The 22,565-nt window shown below is 49.1% G+C and overlaps 2 protein-coding genes and 1 long non-coding RNA gene across 8 annotated transcripts in view; 1 reads left to right on the plus strand and 2 right to left on the minus strand.

Annotated features, from left to right (window-relative positions):
• Positions 1–2,716, minus strand: part of LMX1A (LIM homeobox transcription factor 1 alpha) — a 74,266-nt gene extending 71,550 nt beyond the window's left edge. Inside the window, exons 1-2 of one of the 3 annotated variants that reach the window (XM_028732470.2) lie at positions 2,492–2,716; positions 1,740–1,868 (exon numbers count right to left, since the gene is read on the minus strand). In XM_028732470.2, coding sequence (XP_028588303.2) covers positions 1,740–1,827 — 88 coding nt within the window. In that variant the 5' untranslated portion in view covers positions 1,828–1,868; positions 2,492–2,716. Of the gene's footprint in view, positions 1–933; positions 1,456–1,739; positions 1,869–2,141; positions 2,393–2,491 lie in introns of those variants that run through there. The other 2 variants (XM_028732469.2, XM_028732468.2) reach the window with 2 other exon arrangements.
• LOC144327752 (uncharacterized) lies at positions 2,702–6,517 on the plus strand. The gene is made up of 3 exons (XR_013392846.1): positions 2,702–2,925; positions 5,846–6,004; positions 6,129–6,517. It is a non-coding gene; the product is annotated as an uncharacterized LOC144327752 (long non-coding RNA).
• Positions 6,518–13,613: 7,096 nt separating this feature from the next.
• Positions 13,614–22,565, minus strand: part of RXRG (retinoid X receptor gamma) — an 83,295-nt gene continuing 74,343 nt past the window's right edge. For all 4 annotated transcript variants that reach the window (XM_077928287.1, XM_077928289.1, XM_077928290.1 and 1 more), the window contains 2 exons: positions 21,990–22,095; positions 13,614–14,111 (listed from right to left, as the gene is read on the minus strand). In XM_077928287.1, the coding sequence (XP_077784413.1) occupies positions 13,964–14,111; positions 21,990–22,095 (254 nt within the window). In that variant the 3' untranslated portion in view covers positions 13,614–13,963. The remainder of the gene's footprint in view (positions 14,112–21,989; positions 22,096–22,565) is intronic.

Genomic DNA, 22,565 nt, shown 5'->3' on the forward strand with positions numbered 1-22,565 from the left:
TAGTTCCATGGAGCCGCACAGGACTCCCGGCTAAGAACGTGCGTTAGGGTCGGGCTGCGGCTCGAAAGTAAACACCGGCCTGAGGCCAGTCGGAGAAAACAAGGCTATGGCGTTGAGGTGGGAATCTGCGCAGCCCCAAATGGACTTGCGACGGGGCGCCTTCGCACGCCGATCCATCTCAACCCACAAGTTTTATCTGGTTTCCTTACATCTCCCAAACTAATCGCGTCCCTTGCAAACCCCGACGGGGATTTCTCTCTCCCTAAAGATGTCCGTTTTCAGTAAGGGGCGAGCTGATGTTTAATGTCCTTTCAAAACGAGGGCGCGGGATCCTGAGCCGCTGTCAAAACGCTCTTTAGCTTAGATGCAGAGCATCCCGCCCGCCATCGAGGCGTTATGAAAAGAAAGTTTATTTTTTAGAAAAATGCAGCTGGATTTTAGACAAAAAAAGGGGGCTCTGTGGTTTTCTTTTTTGTTCGTTTGGTTTACTTTTTTCTAAGGCTGTGACTAATAAAATCCTATCGCACTTGAAGAAAGGAGGCAAGATTCAGGCTGAGCGAATGTTTGCCGCCCTCGGGCCAAAGCGAAGCGAAAACGAAAAAGGCCTCGAATTCTAAACGAAAATTTCTTCTAAAATAAGGTGTCTTATTCATATCTGCTTCTCTTTCGAAATACAATGTGAAATACACTTCTGAGACTCGGTCATTTGGTGACTTGAACAAACGATTCAAAGGCGCGCTTCTCCCCGAAGTCCCCTTCCGCCCCTTCCAGGATGGAAAATATTGGGCACCTGGGGCTGTATATTTGGAAGGACAAAGACAGAACCAAGATTTTGCTCCCTGGAAGGGGCGAAATATTTCAAATTTTATCCATGTTTTCTTAGGTACAGAATCGATCTTTCCAGCCTAGAATTTGCGGTCCTGGTTATATTACCATTTAGAGATGATTCGTCGAGACAAAAGTTGCCTTTTGTCCTCGGATGGGACAACCGCATCCCGGGACAATCCCGTGCCACCTGTGGTCGCGATGTTCTCCATCTGCCCACTGCGCGACCCTGGAAACTTGAAACGCGCAACGTCCAGGACAAAGAGGCTTTCATTGCGCGGCGCTGCCGAGTGAGCCGACGGAGAAGATGCGCCGACGACGACGGCAGAGGAACAACTGCCGTGCAGGAGGAGGAAAGAAGTTCTCCGCTATTCCCTTCCAAGAAACGTTATTAGCCCTGGCGTGATGATTATCCGCACCAGCTCCATGCAGCGTGTACAGAACAAGATTTCTGTACTAGTTATTAACCTCATAGATCTCTCTGTGTTAGTGGGCTTGGGTAAGTAAACTAATAAAGACATAGATATTGCTATTTGGGCAGGTTCTTTCTTAAATTCTGTGGGTGATGGTGAAGATTGCAAGGGGTCCCTTCTCTCTCTCCTTCCTCGCCAAGGCACTTGGGACGCTTATTTTCTTCCCACTACGGAGAAAACCGCTCCCCCCGCCCTCTTTTCCTTCCACCAAAGACGCACCCCGGAGCTGGTCGTTTGAACCCCGCCGGGCTGGCGAGACTGCAGGCGCCGCCTTGTCCTCCGTTTCTTCCTTCGGGATCGGGATCAAACGAGCAGGTCCCGCGGGACAGAAAGGCAGGCGGAGCAACTCCGGCGCCCGAAGGGATCCGGCACGGAAGCAGGGCTCGCTTTGGGAAGGGGCTGCCTCGGCGGCTGCGGCGCGCGGGGAACTTTGGCACTCACCCAGCACAGAGGAGAGGGAGGTCGGCTGCGGCGGAGGCGGCTCGAGCGCGTCGTGCAGAGTCTCCTCCATTTTCAGGCCGTCCAACATGGCCCACAGAGGCAGGGTGGGCAGGTGCGCCCGCGACTCCGCTTTAAAAAGGGCCGGAGGGGGGAAAGTCAGGGCCAGGGCGCTTGGGATCTCCCCCTCCACGCCTCCCGGCAAGCTGGGCCTGCAGCTCCCTCCCGCCGCGCGCAGCTTCTTCCCTCTAGCGGTTGCTGGACGCCCCGAAGGCGCCCGCGGGAACTGGCAGACCCCGCAGCCCGGCAAGCCGTGGAGAGTGGCCGGGTTCCGGGTGCCTCCTGGCTTGGCGGGCCTCCCGCCTTCTCCGTGCGCGCGGGGCGCACGCGGCAGAAAGCGCTTACCTGGCTGCTGCAGCGGGCCGAGGCTGCCGTCGGAGCCCGGGCTGGGAAGCCCCCTGCGCCCAGCCTTCACAAGGGCGCCACGTCCTTCGCTGCGCTCCGAGGCGGGAGGTGGGCGCCGCCGGCAAGGGGCGGCGGGCGGCCCCCAGCGGCCCGGAGCTCGGCCCGAGGTAGCCGCGGTGCCATCCCCGGCTTGCGGAAGCCGGGCCAGGCGCGCGGGTCTCCTGCAGGTGGGCTCGGCTCGGCTCGGACTGGGCTCTGCCCCCTCCCCGCTGGGCGAGCCCCGCAGTCGGAGGACGGAGGTTTCCTCCCCCCGGTGCGAGGCGCATCCCTGCCCCCCCCCCCCACCTCACCTCAAGCCGGCAAACCCGGCGCTGGAGCAGGACAGGAGCCCGTGCCGCTTGGAGGAGACGCGTTCACACGTCAGGGCGGGGAGGGGTTGTCCTTAGCCGGCCAAAAAGATCGACAGAGGCGCCCAAGTTGAGATGAGGGAGTGACGGAGGGAGGAGGGCAAGGGCGATCTGCAACTTGCAGAAGCCGAAGTATTTCTGAGACCGACGTCGCAAGGCGACGTATTGTTTAGAAAAACGCACACTTTGGCTCAACAGGGTTAGCGCTATATTTGCTTTGTTGTTATTGCTGTTGCTGCCGCTCCTGGGACGATTCTCATCCGTTCTTCCCTGTAGATCCGGAGACGCGACCTGGTGGGGCGGCGCTGAGCCGTCGGGGAAGGCAAGAGTTCTTTGCTGCGCGAGGCGCTGTACTCCCGAGGCACCTTTACTCAGGGGTAAATGCCGCTGATTTCAGGATGCCTCGAATGGGAGCCTTAGCTTCGCTGTGACTGTGACCCACAGCCCAGTTAAGGCTACATTGGCTTCGATCCCTATCCACGTGCGAAGGAACCGGTACGCGAAGACCTCTGCACCAGGGATTCCTGCTTTTGGGGAGACCCAGCCCTAGGCACCCTAATATACGCATTTCGCAGGAACCGGGGGTGCTCAGAATCCGGCCTTCCCTCCCAAAGCAAGCAAAACACCCCCCCACACATAAAGACAAAGAAAGCAGGCAACGTCCGCAGCCCACCGAAAAATCAAGAAACTCCGCCTCAAACTAACAGTGGGAAAAAGTTTAGCACCCCTATATCTTTTTTACAGATAAAACGGGGTTTTGGCAAGCACCAAGGGTGCCCGAAGTTGGTATGATGCCCGTAGACGCCACCATGGGCGTAGCCGGGAATTTTGTTGTGAGGGGCAGCCAAAGTGGTTGAACTTTTTTCCCTTTTTTATCTCTTTTAAATCAAAGTTGTTGGGCAGTTGCTGTAGGAACGTCGACGCCACCGGGTTTCGCGTCAGTCCAGGAACTCACGCATGCCTTTATGAGGGCTCATGCATGCCACCAAGTTGTACCTTGAGGTGCAGTTACGTGTGGATGCGCGCGCCAGGCGCTTTCATGTTGATTCAGAAGGAAGTCCCATTCATTCCCATTCCCATTCCCATTCCAAGGAAGAGCAGGGAATCTAAGTGCGCTCTTGGAAACGCCAAACACCTCAACAAAAAGATGCTAATAATAGCGCATGATCATGATGATTGCGTGATAAAAGCATTCTGTTGTTGTTGTTTATTTCTTGCATTTATATATTGTCTTCTCCGCACAGGGAGCATGGGCGTAGCCAAGGGGGCAGCTGCCCTCCAAAGTCCACCAAAATCAAATAAATACAAATCTGAGGTTCTGCTGCCCCAACAAAAGCCTGCTCCCCTAACAAAAAACCTGGCTACACCCATGACCAAGGTGGCAGACACGGTTCTCCCCCCTCTTCATTTAATCCCCACAACAAACCTGTAGGTAAAGGTAAAGGACCCCTGACAGTTAAGTCCAGTCGCGAAGGACTCTGGGGTTGCGATGCTCATCTCGCTTTACTGGCCGAGGGAGCCGGTTTTTGTCCGCAGTTTTTCCGGGTCATGTGGCCAGCAGTGAGGTAGGTTAGGCTGCGGCATTGACTGGCCCAAGACCAGTGAGGATTCCAACCGTGGCCTCCCAGGTCCTGATCCCACACTTTAACCACTGCACCTCCACTGCCATCGCAGCTTGCCACGATAAGTGACTGACTGACACTTGAACTGCATTGCTTTTTCAGCTCCCATCCTCTCTCCTGCTCCATCATTTCCCGCTTCGATTGTTCTTGACCAACAATCTCACAGGAGCCAACTCCTAGGGGACGAGGTCACTTCGGCCCTCGCAATAAAAAGCCACACCCCCCCAGTTGATCGGCATTGCCATTGCAGTGGTGCGCGTGGGCCAAGTCGTGTGATCCATAACGCGAGGCGGGGCTTACCTGCCCCCACCCTATATTTTGTTCAAGCTGGCGCCCCTGAACAATATAGACGCTTACTCAGAAGTAAGTCCCCACTGATTGCAATGGGGTGTATTCCCCTGTGAAGTGTGCAGAGCAATAGACTCCAACGCGCTCTGATGCGGGCGTTTTAACAGCAGGTTTGGACCACTATACGCAGGGATATGTGCCGGAGCGAAGTTGGGACTCTCGTGTGGCCTTGGAGCAGGGACGGCCACGCTGGCTGGCGCTTGGAGTCCAGCACGGGGGGGGGGGGCACCGCACACTGTCTACCTCTGGCCTCGCCTTTGCGTTATAGCTGATTCCACGGAAGGGGAAGGGGAAGGCAGGGGAGTTTGAGAAGAGCTCTCCAGGAAGAATGGCGCGATGGCGCGAGAGACCTCAGGAAACTTTGCTCCTCTCCTTCTCTTGGATATTGCGCGCAAAACCTCCAAGGGAGTCAATCCTCGCTCTTTCCTGCTCTGCTTCCACATCCTGCCATCTCCAGGGCGCGAGGCGGTATACCAACGGGCAAAAGTATTTTAAAGAGCAGAGTTCTGTTATCAGCCGTCCGTGGGTATGCAGCCAGTCCCCGCGCCGCCTTTGTGGCGCGGCGCGTAGACCACAACCAAGCCACGCCGTTTACGCAGCAGAGCGGCGCAGCTCTAGGGAAAGCGACGCCTCCCCTTTGCGTCAAGCATCCACATAGCATTGTTGCAACGGGGAGGCGGGCGGGGGGGGGGGAGATTCTGGGAACGTGGGAACTGAGAAGCAGAGCAGCGCTTGACGCGCAGAGAGTTCGGGCTCTGGCAACCCCAGCTGAAGGCATGTCAGGCAGCAAGTCTAGGGTAGCTCCAAGGGAGCCTCTGCCACGCCAGGCGACACCGGGAGAGATGGACCAAGGCGCAAGGTGGCTTCAGGGGTAGCTTTTAGAGCTTTTGAGAAGGAAGAGGCGCTCCAGCCGCTGCTTGGGCTGGGCTGCCCCTCCTCAACATCCCGAGGAATGTCCGCAATTCGCTTGCTGACTCATCAGAGGAGTCTTTGGGTGCCTCCATGTGGGCAATGATGGAACTTGGGAAAGGAAGAACCGGCTCCGGGCAATTGCGCCACCAGCAGCAGCAGGTGGAGCTACTTTTCAACAAGTGGTAAAGGTAAAGGGACCCCTGACCATTAGGTCCAGTCGTGGTCGACTCTGGGGTTGCGGCGCTCATCTCGCTTTATTGGCCGAGGGAGCCGGCGTACAGCTTCCGGGTCACGGGGCCAGCATGACTAAGCCGCTTCTGGTGAACCAGAGCAGCGCACGGAAATGCCGTTTACCTTCATGCCGGAGAGTTACCTATTTATCTACCTGTACTTTGATGTGCTTTCAAACTGCTAGGTTGGCAGGAAGGAGCTGGGACCGAGCAACGGGAACTCACCCCGTCGTGGGGATTCGAACTGCTGACCTTCTGATCGGCAAGCCCTAGGCTCTGTGGTTTAACCCACAGCGCCACCCACGTCCCATTCAACAAGTGGACATTTACCGAAAAGGGTCGAGGTAAAGCAACAACATACAGATATTTAAAGAAAGCAAACAATGGGGTGGAATGCATATAATTGGGTAGTCATCAAAAGACACATTTCTATATTGCAAAGCAACAGTTTCCTTTTTCTCTCCTCAGCTGTTTCTAGACTGGAAAAGAAGGGGAACCCAGACTTTGAGAAAGTTGCCTGAACCTGAGAAGGACTGGCTTGGCTGCCTCTTAGGGAAGACCCAAGTCATCATCAGCCTGAGTTTCCACAGCCCCCACCAAGCACGAACCACCATTGGCAGCAAGAGCAGCAGATATGTTCTGTGCCTAAGATAACATTTCATTTTCTTGCTAATGATGCTGTTTTAAATGTACATTTTATATTTGACTTCCTTTGGTGAAATGTTTCATTTTGAAGTGTTTGAGATACTTTAAAATTCACTTTGCTGCATTAAATGTGCATTCTGCAGTTGGCCTTGGTAATGTTTTGTTTTGAAATCTTTAAGATAATATTTTAGTTTCTTGCTAATTGTACTGCTTTGAATGTATACTTTATATCTGACTTCCTTCTTGTAAAGTTTTATGTTGGATTGTTTTATTTGGTGTTTTCATGTAGGTTGCAAACCAATTTGAGATTTCTTTCTTAAAAATGTAAAGCAGTATAGAACTGAAATGAGTAGTAGTAGTAGTAGTAGTAGTAGTAGTAGTAATAATAATAATAATAATAATAATAATGGAGTTTGGCCATGTTGTTGTTGTTTAGTCGTTTAGTCATGTCCGACTCTTCGTGACCCCATGGACCAGAGCACGCCAGGCACTCCTGTCTTCCACTGCCTCCCGCAGTTTGGTCAAACTCATGCTGGTAGCTTCAAGGACACTGTCCCACCATCTCGTCCTCTGTCGTCCCCTTCTCCTTGTGCCCTCCATCTTTCCCAACATCAGGGTCTTTTCCAGGGAGTCTTCTCTTCTCATGAGGCAGCCAAAGTATTGGAGCTTCAGCTTCACAATCTGTCCTTCCAGTGAGCACTCAGGGCTGATTTCCTTCAGAATGGAGGAGTTTGGCCATAGTTATAATTTTTCAAACTTTACTAATTCAGTCCCTGTAAGAGGGTGTAACCAAGGTCTACAGTGTGCTTGACCATACAGTTTTGGCTGGGAGAAATACTGCAAAACTTTTTGAGAATATGGCTGTGAACACAAGACATTTTGTTCTAGAATCCATGGAGACTGGGCACTCCCCCCCCCCCTACATGGTTCTCACACATTTTAGATTTATTGTATATTTTTTGCTCCTGAACAACAGGAAACTGGTTTCATTCCAAAAACAAAAGCTCACTGCAGTGTGTCCATGGATGACCTAATCAAGGGGAAGGTCTAGACTCAATCTAGATGGACACAAACGTTTCTTTATTGAGAAAAACTACATGTTAGTGTGTACACAGCCTACAGTGTAAGATGTGGTTTCAAGATGTGTAAGCCACTGATCCCCAAATTTTGGAGTTCTAGGGTGTTTCCATGTGGGCATTTTTGTGGAATTCATGCTGGTCACATGCACAAATTTTTTGCACTGATCTCTAAGGTGCTACTGGAAGGAATTTTCTTATTTTGTTTCACATAAAACCCTCACTGTCAAAATGCCATAGGTAAAGGTAAAGGGACCCCTGAACATTAGGTCCAGTCATGACCAACTCTGGGGTTGAAGCACTCATCTTGCTTTATTGGCCGAGGGAGCCAGCGTACAGCTTCTGGGTCATGTGGCCAGCATGACTAAGCCGCTTCTGGCTAACCAGAGCAGCGCACGGAAACGCCGTTTACCTCCCCGCCGGAGCGGTACCTATTTATCTACTTGCACTTTGACGTGCTTTCGAACTGCTAGGTGGGCAGGAGAAGACCGAGCAACGGGAGCTCACCCCGTTGCAGGGCTTCGAACTGCCGACCTTCTGATCTGCAAGCTCTAGTCTCTGTGGTTTAACCCACAGCACCACCCGCGTCCCTCAAAATGCCATACTGTACCTTAAAAAATTTAATCTGGATTTTCCTCTTCCTGCTGGAAGTCCATGGAGTGAAAAATAACCTGTTATACATCTTGCAGTCCCCTCTGGTGTGGAAACTTGTTTGCATATTTTTATTTTTTGTCATAAGTATGATGTTTTGGAAGGACACTGCAGTCTGCAATATTTTCTCACCTCTTGCAAGCTCTGTCATCCAAAAATCTTGCACTCGTGGGCATTCATGACAGTGTGAAACTACTTGACCACAATGTTTTCCACATTAGGAGAATATAGCACAGGGATCCTGTTTTGTATTCCCACCTTCGCAATATACCAACTGGGACATTGATTTAAAATTGTGCTTCTTAGAAATTCTTAGGCATTAGTGCTTGAAAGTAAATTCCAAAGGTTTTTCCCCCTAAGCACTCTTTTTCAATCACTTCTTTTGTATTAATTGTATTTTCCTGCTGTGCTTTCATCCCATAGCACTGCTGTGAGACCTAAAGGCTAGCAAGACCAAAACTAGGTGAGTCTTTCCCATCAGATGGTTGTCTGCAACCCCAAACAGATGACAACTGTGCATGTTAAGGACCCAACCTATATGGTGCTTGTCCTTTGAATGGGGTAAAATATGGGAAGGCCGCTTTCATGCCACTGTTGTGACGTACCTTAGGCTGCAATCCTAAACAAACTTAACAGAGATTAAGGTCCGTGGACATTTGAAAAAACACGTAAAGACAGGATTCCCTGTGTAAAGCTGTGGAGAAAAACACAAGCCACCAAGTGGTGGAGGTTGGTAGTGCACTCATTGTAAGTGACCAAAGAAGCATTGCCAAGACAGAGCCAGAATGTTTGCTGCTGCTGCTGCTGCTGCTGCTTCTTCTTCTTCTTCTTCTTCTTCTTCTTCTTCTTCTTCTTCTTCTTCTTCTTCTTATTATTATTATTATTATTATTATTATTATTATTATTATTATTTATTAATACCCTGCCCATATGGCTGGGTTTCCCCAGCCACTCTGGGCGGCTTCCAACAAAGATTAAAAATACATTAAAATGTCACACATTAAAAACTTCCCTAAACAGGGCTACCTTCAGATGTCTTCTAAAAGTCAGGAAGTTGTTTATTTCCTTGTCGAGTGATGGGAAGGCGTTCCATCTGCCTGGTTCCCTGTAATGTCACTTCTCGCAGTGAGGGAACTGCCAGAAGGCCCTTGGTGCTGGACCTCAGTGTCTGGGCTGAATGATAGGGTGGAGACACTTCTTCAGGTATCCTGGGCCAAGGCTGTTTAGGGCTTTAAAGGTCAGCACCAACACTTTGAGTTGTGCTCGGAAATGGACTGGGAGCCAATGTAGGTCTTTCAGAACCAGTGTTATGTTGTCTCGACGGCCAGTCCCAGTCACCAGTCTAGCTGCCACATTCTGGATTAGCTGTAGTTTCCGGATCACCTTCAAAGGTAGCCCCACGTAGAGTGCATTGCAGTAGTCCAAGCTGTAACTGTGTCTTACCTTGAGCACAAGTAATACTGGGAGCTCAGAAATGGAGATTAATATTTTAAGATTAAGATTGAAACTTTCCCCCCCTTGTGGAGTGAAGCAGTGAATGGTTGCTGTTAGACTTATTTGCAACTATGTAGTAAGGTACTTGCAGCAGAGTCAGTCCCTACTGACTGAAATTGTCCATGTGCAGCCCCCGAGTTCCTGGCTGAAATCACTACTGGGGTGGAGTATTTCTTTACCACACAAATAATCAGGGTCCTACTTGCACTTCTGATTGGCTGGTGCTATGGAGACCAGTAGGAGCTACAAGCAGTCTTCAATTTTCCTGAAGTTCCTTGAGAAATAAAACACCCAAATTCACTCTTGCCGCCTGCTGGAGAGTTCACAATACGACACTCTTACATGTTTGCATTATGTATTTGTGGGATGTGAACAGGGCCGGATGTAGGTTTGATGAGGACCTAAACTACTGAAGGTAATAGGGCCCTTTACATGTCCAGCTGTCCTTTGTCAACAACAAATTGTCACTGTTTTTTTTGTGTTGAATATAGGCTATATGGTAATTTATGGACCTAATAGGTATCTAAAGCCATTTGCACATAACAAAATATGTATTTTATCAAAGTACAGTGATACTTTAGTTTACAACCATAATCCATTCTGGAGGTCCGGTTGTAAACCAAAATAGGTTGTAACCAAAGGTGCACTTTTGCCAATGGGGCCTCCAAAAAGTTTTTGTTTGTAATCCAAAAAAAATGGGTTGTAATCCAAAAAAAAAGGGACACACACTTCAGGGTTTGACGTGGTTGTAACCCAAAATGGTTGTAATCCAAAACAGTTGCAAACCAAGGTACCACTGTAATTGGTATAGAAATGAGCAAACCAGTGACATTTGAGAGAGCAGGCTAGCAGGCAGAGTCCATGACTTACATCATAGGAGCCTACACAACACAAAACACTGCTGCTGTATGTAAGTTTTATTTGTTTTTTATCTTATATTTTGTAAATGTACATCCAGTTTTTTCCCCTTTAATTTTTTGGGGGGTCCTCCAAGAGAGTGGGGGCCTAAGCTATAGCTTGTTTAGCCTATATGTTAATCCGGCACTGGATGTGCAAGGAACAAAATAACCCCAATCAAACACACACACACACACACAGAGAGAGAGAGAGAGAGAGAGAGAGAGAGAGAGAGAGAGAGAGAGCCTAAAGCAAAAAACGAGAAGAAGCTCAATTTTGAAAATAAAAAATGGGGGCGTGGTGCCTGAGGGTGGGTGCCATAATGTCCACAGGCACAACTTTAAGGATCCCATGCTGCATACCAGCCAGAGCTGGCTCAAGACATTTGGGCATCTGAGGCGAACCACAAAATGGTGCCGCCGCCCCCCCGCTGCTACGGAAAGAAGGGGTGAGTGAATTCTCTTTGGCGATCACTTGTAGCCAAGTAAGATTGTCTTCCATAAACACGGTTTGAACAATGAGTCCATAAATGACTGTGGAGGCCGGTTCTGGACCCACACATCCTTCCACAGTGGGGACATTGGTTCCCGGGTGGGAGTTGATCACGGTGTGGATTTGCCAAGTGTGCCTTCCTCTTAGCACGTTTCCCCCTTGTGTCCTGAGTTTGAGCGTCTTCAAAGCCCATGGCACCTTTGGTAAAGGCTGTTCTCCAACTGGAGTGCTCGCAGGCCAGTGTTTCCCAGTTGTTGGTGTTTATACTACATTTTTAGAGATTTGCCTTGAGAGAGTCTTTCAACCTCTTTTGTTGACCACCAGCATTACGCTTTCCATTTTAAAGTTTGGAATGGAGTAGTTGCTTTGGAAGACGATCATCAGGCATCCGCACAACATGACGAGTCCAAAGAAGTTGATGTTGAAGAATCATTGCTAATTCTCCCCTGGCCTCCTTGCTGGCCCAAGTAGGACTAATTCAGCCAGCTAGCCCTGGTGACTATCTAATGCTTATTGGATGGATTTCCCCCAAATTGTTTTCTGGACTTTGAATTTTATTGTTATTCATGCTTTTATACTGTATTTTATGCTGCTTCTATGTTGTATTACAATTATGTGTTTTAAATTTGTTGTTAGCTGCCCTGAGCCCGGTTTTCTGAACTGGGAAGGGCGGGGTATAAATAAAAATTATTATTATTATTATTATTGCTGAAATAAGGCTGCTGGTGCTTGTCCTAACACAGGGATAACTACAGCTGCAAGAAGTTAAAAATTATAAAATACTTCAAAAACTGACTGGGTCAGTTAGGATAAAAATATAAAAGATTAAAAGAAGATTAAAAGAAGTCCGAAGAGCACCGGTAAGCGCGTCTTACCTCGGCGCCATGTTGGCTCCTCACAGGGATAACTACAGCTGCAAGAAGTTAATATGTTAACAACTTCCCTTATCTTTTTTAAAAAACACACTTTCCACCACACCAGTTAGATTTCATTTGTCCCGCCTCCCTTTTCCATTGAACTCTTTGTCAAAGAGGAGAGGGGAAATTCATAGCAATCGTAATTCATAGGAGAAAGGCAACATTACAATTTACCACTATAAGCATTTCAATTGTACTAATTTCGCTTTGTGGGCTGTTCCACCTCTTCTTCGCAGGTTTCTGCGACTGTGAATTAACAGGAAGGGGACTATCTAAAAGCTGGCATCTGCACAACACGATCAGTCCAACGAAGTTGATGTTGTTTTCGTTACCTTCTGTGAAGCTATTTAGGATGATTTGGAGGTCATCCTCTGAGCGTGCACACACTATGTTGTCACCAGCATACTGAAGTTCTATGATGGAAGTTACGGTAACCTTACTCTTTGCTTTCAGCCTGCTCAGATTGAAGAGCTTTCCATCTTCTGTTTGATATATGATTTCTACCCCAGTGGGGAGTTTCCCTTCGACAAAGTGTAGGAACATGGCAATGAAAATAATATGCACAACAGGAACAAGGGCAGTGGGAGACCAGCAGCGCCTCCTATTTGCCAAGAGACTGCTGTAGAGGCAGCATGGGGAGGGGGTGCCGAGGAGGCAGCAGATACAGCCTTCAAGGAAAGTGCCACAGGCATCATAGACACTGCAGCAGCAGTGGCAGCAAGCAACACATCCCTTGGAGACTGGATCTGCTGCCCCTATGGACCACCTTGCCTCATGGGTGGGCCGGCCCTGATCCCAGTCCCAGGTGCTGACTCAGCAGTTGCCACAGTGTCTGTTCTGCAGTAACAGGACATTTAGAGGAGTTTGTAGAAATAATAATAATAATAATAATAATAATAATAATAATAATAATAATAAAATTTATGCCCCACCCATCTGGCTGGGTTTCCTCAGCCACTTCCAACAAAATATTAAAATGCAGTAGTGCATCAAACATTAAAAGCTTCCCTAAACAGGGCTGCCTTCAGATGTCTTCTAAAAGTCTAGTAGTTGTTTTTCTCTTTGACATCTGGTGGGAGGGCGTTCCACAGGGCAGGTGCCACTACCGAGAAGGCCCTCTGCCTGCTTCCCTGTAACTTGGCTTCTCGCAGTGAGGGAACTGCCAGAAGGCCCTCGGTGCTGGACCTCAGTGTCCGGGTAGAACGATGGGGGTGAAGACGCTCCTTCAGGTATACTGATCTTCAGATATATTGATTGTAATGATCTTGCTTCCTGGAAAGGAGTGCCTGTCTCCCCCTCACTAAATTAAGCCCTTGATTCGCAAGCCACTTTCTTTCAGGCACATTAAAAAATATCTGTGGAAGCCAAGTTGGGCCACGCCTACCAGGCCCAGACCTATATCCTTGGCCTTCCTGTGTTGAGAGGAGCATCTTCCACCAACGTCTGCCGACCTAGCAGTTTGAAAGCACACCTGCTCAAGTAGATAAATAGGTTTATCACTGTGGCAGGAAGGTAAAGGGTGTTTCCGTGTGCTCTGGTTTCCGTCATGGTGTCCCATTGCACCAGAAACAGTTTAGTCCTGCTGGCCACATGACCTGGAAAGCTGTCTGCAGACAAACGCCAGCTCCCTTGGCCTGAAAGTGAGATGAGCGCAGCAACCCCAGAGTCTCATTTGACTGGACTTAACCGTCCAGGGGTCCTTCACCTTTACCTTTTTACCTTCCTCCTTCCTTCCTTGGGTAAGAAGGAACCCCAAGCAACAACAGCAATTTCCACACCAGTTCCTTATATATTATTTTATTTCTCATTTTTATTGGAAGTGAAAAAATAATTTAAACTCATTTATTTGTACAGGTGGCACCAGTTTTGTTACTGACAAGCTGTAGGATGTCCTGGCCCACCTTGCTGACAGCCAGGGGTAAAAGCAACGCAGCCATAGCCACATAGGACCCTGTCTTTTGGACACTAAATGCTCGCAGAGATGTCACCACCCCCTTATTACTCCCCCCACCCTGAATGGAAATGGGCACAAGTAGACCAGGACCACACCATCCTAAGCGGAAACCATCATTAACCTTCAACCTCTCTGTCCCATCCTTCGTTTCCACACCTCCTCAATCCATTTTCAGGGTCAAGTAATCTGCAGCGGCGTCTCCAACATTTCCATGAGGAAAGTGTCGATGGGGGTGTCACCAATCAGCTTGAAGAAGAAGAGGTGCTCCAGGCATTTCAGGCCGATAGATCGCAAGGCCGGCAGCCTCAGGAGGAGCTTGGCAAACCTGAAGGAACCAGAGATGTAGAAAAACTGAAGTTAATGACAATCGGGGAATGCCAAGGGGTGTGTTCTGTTGAGAGACAAAAGAAAGAACTCCACCACATTCGCTGGATCTGAAATAGGGCCTTGCGCAAGGCTCTTCCTGCACCTGGGCCCACATCAACTGAAGTCAAATGTGTTGCTTGGAACTTTGGATGCCACAAGTTTTGTTACCCACAAAACACACACACACACACACACACACACAGCCAAAATACATGATTAAAATTGTGGACAGAAACAGCTGTTTCAGCATTTTAGACTTCCCTTTGAACTACATTACTACATTATAAAAAGGTAAAGGGAACTCTGACCATTAGGTCCAGTTGTGACCGACTCTGGGGTTGCAGCACTCATCTCGCTTTACTGGTTGAGGGAGCCGGTTGAGGGAGTACAGCTTCTGGGTCATGTGGCCAGCATGACTAAGCCGCCTCTGGCAAACCAGAGCAGCACACGGAAACACCGTTTACATTCTCGCTGGAGCGGTACCTATTTATCTACTTGCACTGGCATGCTTTCGAACTGCTAGGTTGGCAGGAGCAGGGACCGAGCAACGGGAGCTCACCCCGTCGCGGGGATTCAAACCGCTGGCCTTCTGATCGGCAAGTCCTAGGCTCTGTGGTTTAACCCACAGCGCCACCCGCGTCCCTTAACTTCATAATAATGTCGGCTGATTACAGCAAAGCTAGAAAGTATCAGCCAAAAAGTTACATCCGTTAAATGCCCACATTAGGAATAAATAGCTGCCGGTATCTGCAGGCCTGTTGCTGGCTGCGAATATGGCATCATTAAAACATAAGGGTCAGCAAGGATTCGTTTTGTCCTACCAAAGACACACTAATGCAATTCACATTAAGCCCTTTTCAGGGCTGTTTGGTTCAATCCCAAAGGCCAGGGCTTAGTCTTCTGCCATGGGTGGGTGAGAATCATGGAGTTGTAGAGTTCGGAGGGACCCCAGGGGTTATCAAGCCCAAACTCGCCTGCTCTGCAGGAATTTCTTTTGCCCAAAGGGGCTTTCCTGCTTGCTGCCCTGTTTCATTAATAATAATAATAATAATAATAATAATAATAATAATAATAATAATAATTTATTTGCACCCCACCCATCTATCTGGGTTTCCCCAGCCACTCTGGGCGGCTTCCACAAAAACCAAAAATACACTAAGATGTCACACATTAAAAACTTCCCTGAAGCCTTAAGATGTCTTCTGAATGTCAGGTAGTTGTTTATCTCTTTGACATCTGATGGGAGGGCGTTCCACAGGGCAGGCGCCACTACCGAGAAGGCCCTCTGCCTGGTTCCCTGTAGCTTTGCTTCTCACAATGAGGGAACCGCCAGAAGGCCCTCAGCGCTGGACCTCAGTGTCCGGGCTGAATGATGGGGGTGGAGACGCTCCTTCAGGTATACTGGGCCGAGGCCATTTAGGGCTTTAAAGCCCTTTAAAGCCACTTTGTATTGTGCTCGGAAACGTACTGGGAGCCAGTGTAGGTCTTTCAAGATCTATGACTCACTTTACCAAGTGAGTATTTCGTGTAGGCACAAATTCATGGAAATGGAAGCTCCTTCCATGAACTCTGCTGGCTATTACTCTCAGTGCCACCCATGGTGCAGGTTAATGCAGCCGGTGGAATCTAATGTTCCAATCCACACATTGAGTACACACATGCAGGAAAGGGCCTGTCTACATCGCAGCTGTCAGAGACTGCCTCCAGGCCCCAGCTCACAGAAGACCAACGCTAGCCAGCAGAACTGTACAAAAGTCTTTATTGAAGTTTAGTTCCCATTTTCAAGCCCTAGCGTGCGTCTCTACGTCTAGACCCTAGACCAGTGAAGCCTCGTCTGAGTCTCCGCCCCCTGTACACCAGTTTAAGACTCTAGCCTTACTCCACCTTCTTCGTTTCTCCTTCCGCCTCTGGGTCCTACTACCCCCCGGGGTGCCTTCCTTCCTGGACGCCTCGGATGCGGACCCCTCGGACTCCTCCCCCTCTCTTCGGCGTGCTTTGGGACCCGGCTCCCTCTCCGGGCTGCTCATTGCGCCACCCTCTTGTACATTTGAACTTGGCGCGCGCGCGCTGCCCCTGACCTTCCTTTTGACCGTTTCCTCGCTCTCTGATGCAGGCGTGGCTAACCCTGACTCATGTCCTTCCGCTGACGGAAAGCTGCCTGCTGCCGATGCCTGGGGCTCCTCCCCCCTACTGCTCTCCGGTGGGGAAGCTGGTCCCGATTTCCAGCTGCTGCTCTCTGAGTCCCCTCTGGCCCCTCCTTCCTGGGGTGTTCCCTCTGGCAACCCCCTAGCTCTGACCACGGGAGCCCCTTTCTGTGAATCCTCTGAATCGCTGGAGAGACTTAGAGACCTCGGACGGCTATCATCGCTGACCTCTCCCTCGGATTCCTCTCCCTCGGTCTCTAATTCCTCCCTTTCCTGTCCCTCTGCTCCTGAACCCCTGACAGCAGCCCTTCTTGAAAGCTCGGTAAGATTTGGAGTGCTGCCTCCCTCTTCCCTCTTCTGTGCGCAGAGGTGATCCATACCCGGGACAGGTGGTTAAAACCAACACCTTCCCAGTCCAAAATTGCTATAGTGGAGATGTTTTGCCATTAACAGCAAGCCTGTCATTTGTTCTAATGCAGGGGTCGGCAACCTAAGGCCTATGGGCCAACAGCAGCCCATGAAGGCCGCTTAACCGGCCCACCAGACCCCCCTGAACCAAGTTGCCTGCTTGGCGAGTCCCCGCACGCTGCATTAAACCGGCGCAGAAGAGATTTCCAGCACCGCGGACATGTGCAGATGCGATTTCCGGCATCTGGCCATGTGCAGAAGCAATTTCCAGAGCCGCAAAAGCGAGTCCCCATGCCGTGCTGCGCTGGTTTAGTTTTATTACGAATTGCGTTCTGTGCTGCAGTGTCCACTGCTGTGCTAAGCAATGTGCTCTGTCGGCGCAAGGGGTTCAGCTTGCACAACAACACGTTCTGCCTGGGTTTCCCGGAGCAGATTTGGGGACACGGCGGGGAGAGGAGGGGGGAAAGTATAATTGTACAAACAGCTCCTTACACTGACAGAATGCTAGCTGGAAACTGCCTCCTGGTTTTATATACATGTTGTGATTATGGATTAATTATTGCATTAGCTTGCCAAGATTCACAATCCTGGATCTTCTGCTAATCTGGGGCCTTCCAGACACAGCTTTGGCACTATCCTCGGACTTATAAAGATAAAGGTAAAGGGACACCTGACCACTAGGTCCAGTCGTGACCGACTGGGGTTGCGACGCTCATCTCACTTTATTGGCCAAGGGAGCCGGGGTACAGCTTCCGGGTCATGTAGCCAGCATGACTAAGCCACTTCTGGCGAACCAGAGCAGCGCACAGAAACGCCGTTTACCTTCCCGCCAGAGCGGTACCTATTTATCTACTTGCACTTTGATGTGCTTTCGAACTGCTAGGTTGCCAGGAGATGGGACCGAGCAATGGGAGCTCACCCCGTTGCAGGGATTCAAACCGCCGACCTTCTGATTGGCAAGTCCTAGGCTCTGTGGTTTAACCCACAGGACCACCCGTGTCTCATCCTCAGACTTATAGGATGCACCAATTGCCATATCTCCAGTTCCCCAGCCTTTCAGGGCACACCAACTGTAAAATCAGGCAGGAGCCTTTTAACAACCTAGCCAACTCCTCTGGGGATGTGGAACCAACCACAGGACGGCTCTTGTCAGCCTACAGTTGGCTGCATTTCCCTGCCAAGACCACAGCTTCCTGCAACTACAGCAGGAGAGAGCTTTAGCTAGCAGGGCTCATTTTGAGCTATCCAAGGTCCTGGTCTTCCACACCCGCTGCCTAACAGAGCTTGACCAGGCTTTATCTGCTTTATGTGACCTTGACTACGGTGATCCAACTTCACCAGATACTGCCTGCTTCTTCTGTGCACCTCAAGCACCCACAGAACAGGATATAGCTAAACTCTGGTGGAATTAAATTTGGTTTTTGAATTGTTTAATGCTGATTATCTTTACTATGCACTTTCGAAAATGTCTTGATATTGTGATATGTGACTTGTTGCTCTCTCTCTCTCTCTCTCTGTGTGTGTGTGTGTGTGTGTGTATGTGTGTGTGTGTAAACAGCTCTGAGCAGGATATACCGTATTTCTCGCTCTATAAGATGCACTAGACCATAAGACGCACCTAGTTTTTGGAGGAGGAAAACAAGAAAAAATATATTCTGAATCACAGCAAGAGAGATCGCTGCACAGCGATCCCTCTTACTGTTCTGGCTTCTGGGATAGCTGTGCAGCCTGCATTCACCCCATAAGACGCACACACATTTCCCCTTACTTTTTAGGAGGGAAAAAGTGAGTCTTATAGAGCAAAAAATACGGTATAGAAAGGCACCATATCAATAAAATGAAATAGGGAGGAAGCAGGTTGTGTGATGGTCTCTAGTCTAGGTTTTTCGTTTTAGCTTTAAATCCACTGCAGATGGCAGGAAGACGTAGAAAAAGAAACTAACCTTCATTTCACTCAGAAACGACACCCCCCCTACTTTACCAAAACATTTATCCGTGTTTTAGAGCTTAAAATGGGTCAGCTTTCTTAGACTGACAACTGCATAATGTACCCAACATGGGGCTGGCCTTAAAGAGAACTCAGGTGCTTCCTGACTTTCTTTTTGATATTGGTAATAATAATAATAATAATAATAATAATAACAACAACAACAACAACAACAACAACAACAACAACAACCCGCCCATCTGGCTGGGTTTCCCCAGCCACTCTGGGCGGTTCCCAGCAGAACACTTAAAACAGAATAAAACTTCAAACATTAAAAACTTCCCTAAACAGGGCTGCCTTCAGATGTCTTCTAAAAGTCAAAGAGTTATTTATTTCCTTGACATCTGATGGGAGGGCGTTCCATGTGGCAGGCGCCACCACTGAGAAGGCCCTCTGCCTGGTAACCTCACTTCTCGCAGTGAGGGACCCGCCAGAAGGCCCTCAGCGCTGGGCCTCACTGAATGTATCCCACCACACTAGTTACCAGAGTTTTCTTTCAGGCCCAAATCCAAGGCACTGAATCCCCTCCTGAAAGGGTTTCACACCTTGGATGCACATTATTTATAAACTCCACTTTTCTCCATATGAATCCCATTGGCATTTACAACCTGTGGACCAGGCCCAGCCAACATATGCGGCCAGGAGCAGAACCTTGACTGCAGTTGCTTTTTAAAGGAATGGCAAAATGGTACCCACGAGGTGGAGAGTTGTCCCACTCGGGACCTCTTGGAGGGTATAAAATTCACCTTTCCCCAAAAATGTTTGGGTGACCATTTAGGGGCATCTTGTGGCCTCTGTTGTGTGCTGTTGGTTTTGATGTGCTGTTGGGTTTTACACCGTTCATTTAAAATATTCTACTTCATCCCTTCCAGCCTAGAGGCAGCTCGTTGTTGTTGTTGTTGTTGTTGTTTAGTCGTTTAGTCGTGTCCGACTCTTCATGACCCCATGGACCAGAGCACGCCAGGCACTTCTGTCCTCCACTGCCTCCCGCAGTTTGATCAAACTCATGCTAGTAGCTTCAAGAACACCATCCAACCATCTCGTCCTCTGTCGCCCCCTTCTCCTTATGCCCTCCATCTTTCCCAGCATCAGTGTCTTCTCCAGGGCGTCTTCTCTTCTCACGAGGTGGCCAAAGTACTGGAGCCTCAGCTTCACGATCTGTCCTTCCAGTGAGCACTCAGGGCTGATCCCCTTCATGGATCACTGCCTTGCCATGGCGAAGGGGCTTGAAGAACTCAGAGAAGCTATGAACTACACCAAGCAGGGCACACAAGATGAACAGGTCATAGTGGAGAGTTTTGACCAAACGTGATCCACCTGGAGGAGGAACTGGCAAGCCACTCCAGTATCCTTGCCAAGAAAACTCCATGGACATGGACAAAGAGGCAGCTCACAAACCATTAAAGCCATTAAACAGCATACACAATATAAATAACCACCGTTCAGCATTTGCCCCAATTCCTATCAAATCTATTCAATACCAAAATCACCCAAAAAGGGGTGGCAGAGGAGGAGAGAGGAAGATGTAGGAGATATACACAGAAGAGAACTTTTAATGACTTCCTATTTGCATTTACAGATGGGTAGCCGTGTTGGTCTGCCATAGTCAAAACAAAAAAAATTCCTTCCAGTAGCACCTTAAAGACCAACTAAGTTAGTTCTTGGTATGAGCTTTCGTGTGCATGCACACGAAAAAGGAAGGAATTCCTATTTGCATGTTAACCAGCAGATGGCAGAATTGGATAACATAGTTATTCCAAAGGCTACTGGAAGGAAAGAGAAAGTGAGATCCAGAAGAAAAGTCACATCCAAAGTTGGCTCTCCACTGTCAGCCTGTACTTCCTCCCCCCTCTGTCATTTCCTTATCTAGAGGTTTGGCAGAGACAGGAGGACACTGCAGTCTTCTTAGAGAGAAATTGCCAACTTGGGAGTGGCTGAGATCAGGAGGCAAAGGCTCTGATCTCAGGCCACCAGAACAGAAAGTTGCTCCATCTAACTTCTTGTTTCCCTGCTGAAACCCATGCCCAGCTCCCCGGTTCATTTCTAACGTTGCTCTGGAGCAAATAAGCAAATGCGATGTTGGATAATTCCAACAAAAACAGAAAAGCAATCAGTGTTTGTTCACATTGCTGTTGGCTTTTTCAGTTCAAAAGTGATGCACAATTAGGGACTGTTTTTATGTTGTTTTGACAGCAGCTTCCTTTCCACTGAGATGAATGTAAGTTACCTTAAAGAGAGGGGTGCAAGACTCAGGGCTCACTCAGATTTCCTTTCACACTGTTCTTTCCAGGCACAGATCTGGGCTTTAAACAGTTCCTTTTTTATCCTGACACTTTCCCTGGGAAAACCCGACGGTTGTTTGCTGTGATCAGTGGTAAAACACAGGTTTTCCTAGGGAAAGCAGTGTGTGTGTGTGTGTGTGTGTGTGTGTGTGTGTGTGTGTGTGGTGTGTGTGTGTGTGTGTGTGTGTAGAGTGCTCGGACATGGAGCTTTAAAGTCCAGACCTGTGCCGAGAAATGAGCCCAGTGAATGTCATATTTGGTGGAAACCAAACTGCAGCAGAAAGTAAGCGGCGGTGATTGTGATGGATACAGGTTGGAACAGAAACAGCTGCCTTCTCACATCCCTATTTGGGATTGGCGGTCGATTCTGGATCTAAGAAATATAGACTTTTTATTTATTTCATAAATTTAGATCTCATTTTTCCTCTAGGGAATTCAATGTGATGTTCAACGGATTTCAGATTGTCACTGATCCAAGTACATCTCATCCCCAGATCTAGATTTAGCAAGGTTGTTGCCCATTACTGATTTGTCCCTTTTGGCTCTCTTGTCCTCTGAATGTTTCCGAACCAACCAAACACACAGAAGCACCATCATTGGTATTCTGCACTTTCCAACATCATTCTGTGTTAAGCAGGGACGCGGACTTATAAAAAATATTGGGGGGGCCCGGGAAAGCTCATGAATAATAAATAAGCTCATGAATATGCAAATAAAGTGGCGCCGCCTCCTCGTGAGCGAATAGGGGAGAGCGTGCTGCGCCTATTAATCAGCTCCAAAGGAAATTGGGTGGAGCTTTTGCTCGGGAGGGAGGGCAGGAGGCATGCAGCCCGCCCCTCCCTGTGCATTTTGGGCTGGGGGAGGGGCGGCGATGGCGCTCTGCTGGAGGGGCGCCGGAGATTATTGGGGGGGCGGAGCCCCCCCAAACGAATTTTTGAGGGGGCTCGGGCCCCCTCAAGCCCCATGGAGTCGGCGCCTATGGTGTTAAGAGTGGTGCTGAGCCTCTTTCTATTTACCTTCCCGGTTGATCAGGATACTTTTGTTTGGTGTACGCCTCCAGAGCTGCATAAACTTTCTCACGTAGCGATTCCACCTCTGCAGGACTAGACAGACCCTTGGCATCTGATGGGGTGAGAGAGCAAGGAAGGGAGGGGAATCATGATTAAAAAACAGCAGAGCTATTGCCCACTCCTTATCTGTAGGTTGCAGAATGGCCAAGTGAACTGTAATAGCATCGTACTCCATGGTGTATGCTAGCTGTGAAACTGTAATTAACTGGGAAAACAGGCAGTGCAATAATATTACCCATCTACCTGAAAGAGACCTCTGAGAAGACACACTGCTGTCCCTAATATATACTATGTGGTAAAGGTGGACACGGGTGGCGCTGTGGTCTAAACCACTGAGCCTCTTGGGCAAGCGTCCTCAACCTCGGCCCTCCAGATGTTTTTGGCCTACAACTCCTAGCTAGCAGGACCAGTGGACAGGGATGATGGGAACTGTAGTCTCAAAAACATCTGGAGGGCCAAGGTTGAGGAAGCCTTCTCTTGGGCTTGCAGATCAGAAGGTCGGCGGTTCGAATTCCTGCAATG

This window comes from Podarcis muralis, chromosome 5 (genome assembly GCF_964188315.1).
Source record: "Podarcis muralis chromosome 5, rPodMur119.hap1.1, whole genome shotgun sequence".
NCBI classification, from domain to species: domain Eukaryota; kingdom Metazoa; phylum Chordata; class Lepidosauria; order Squamata; family Lacertidae; genus Podarcis; species Podarcis muralis.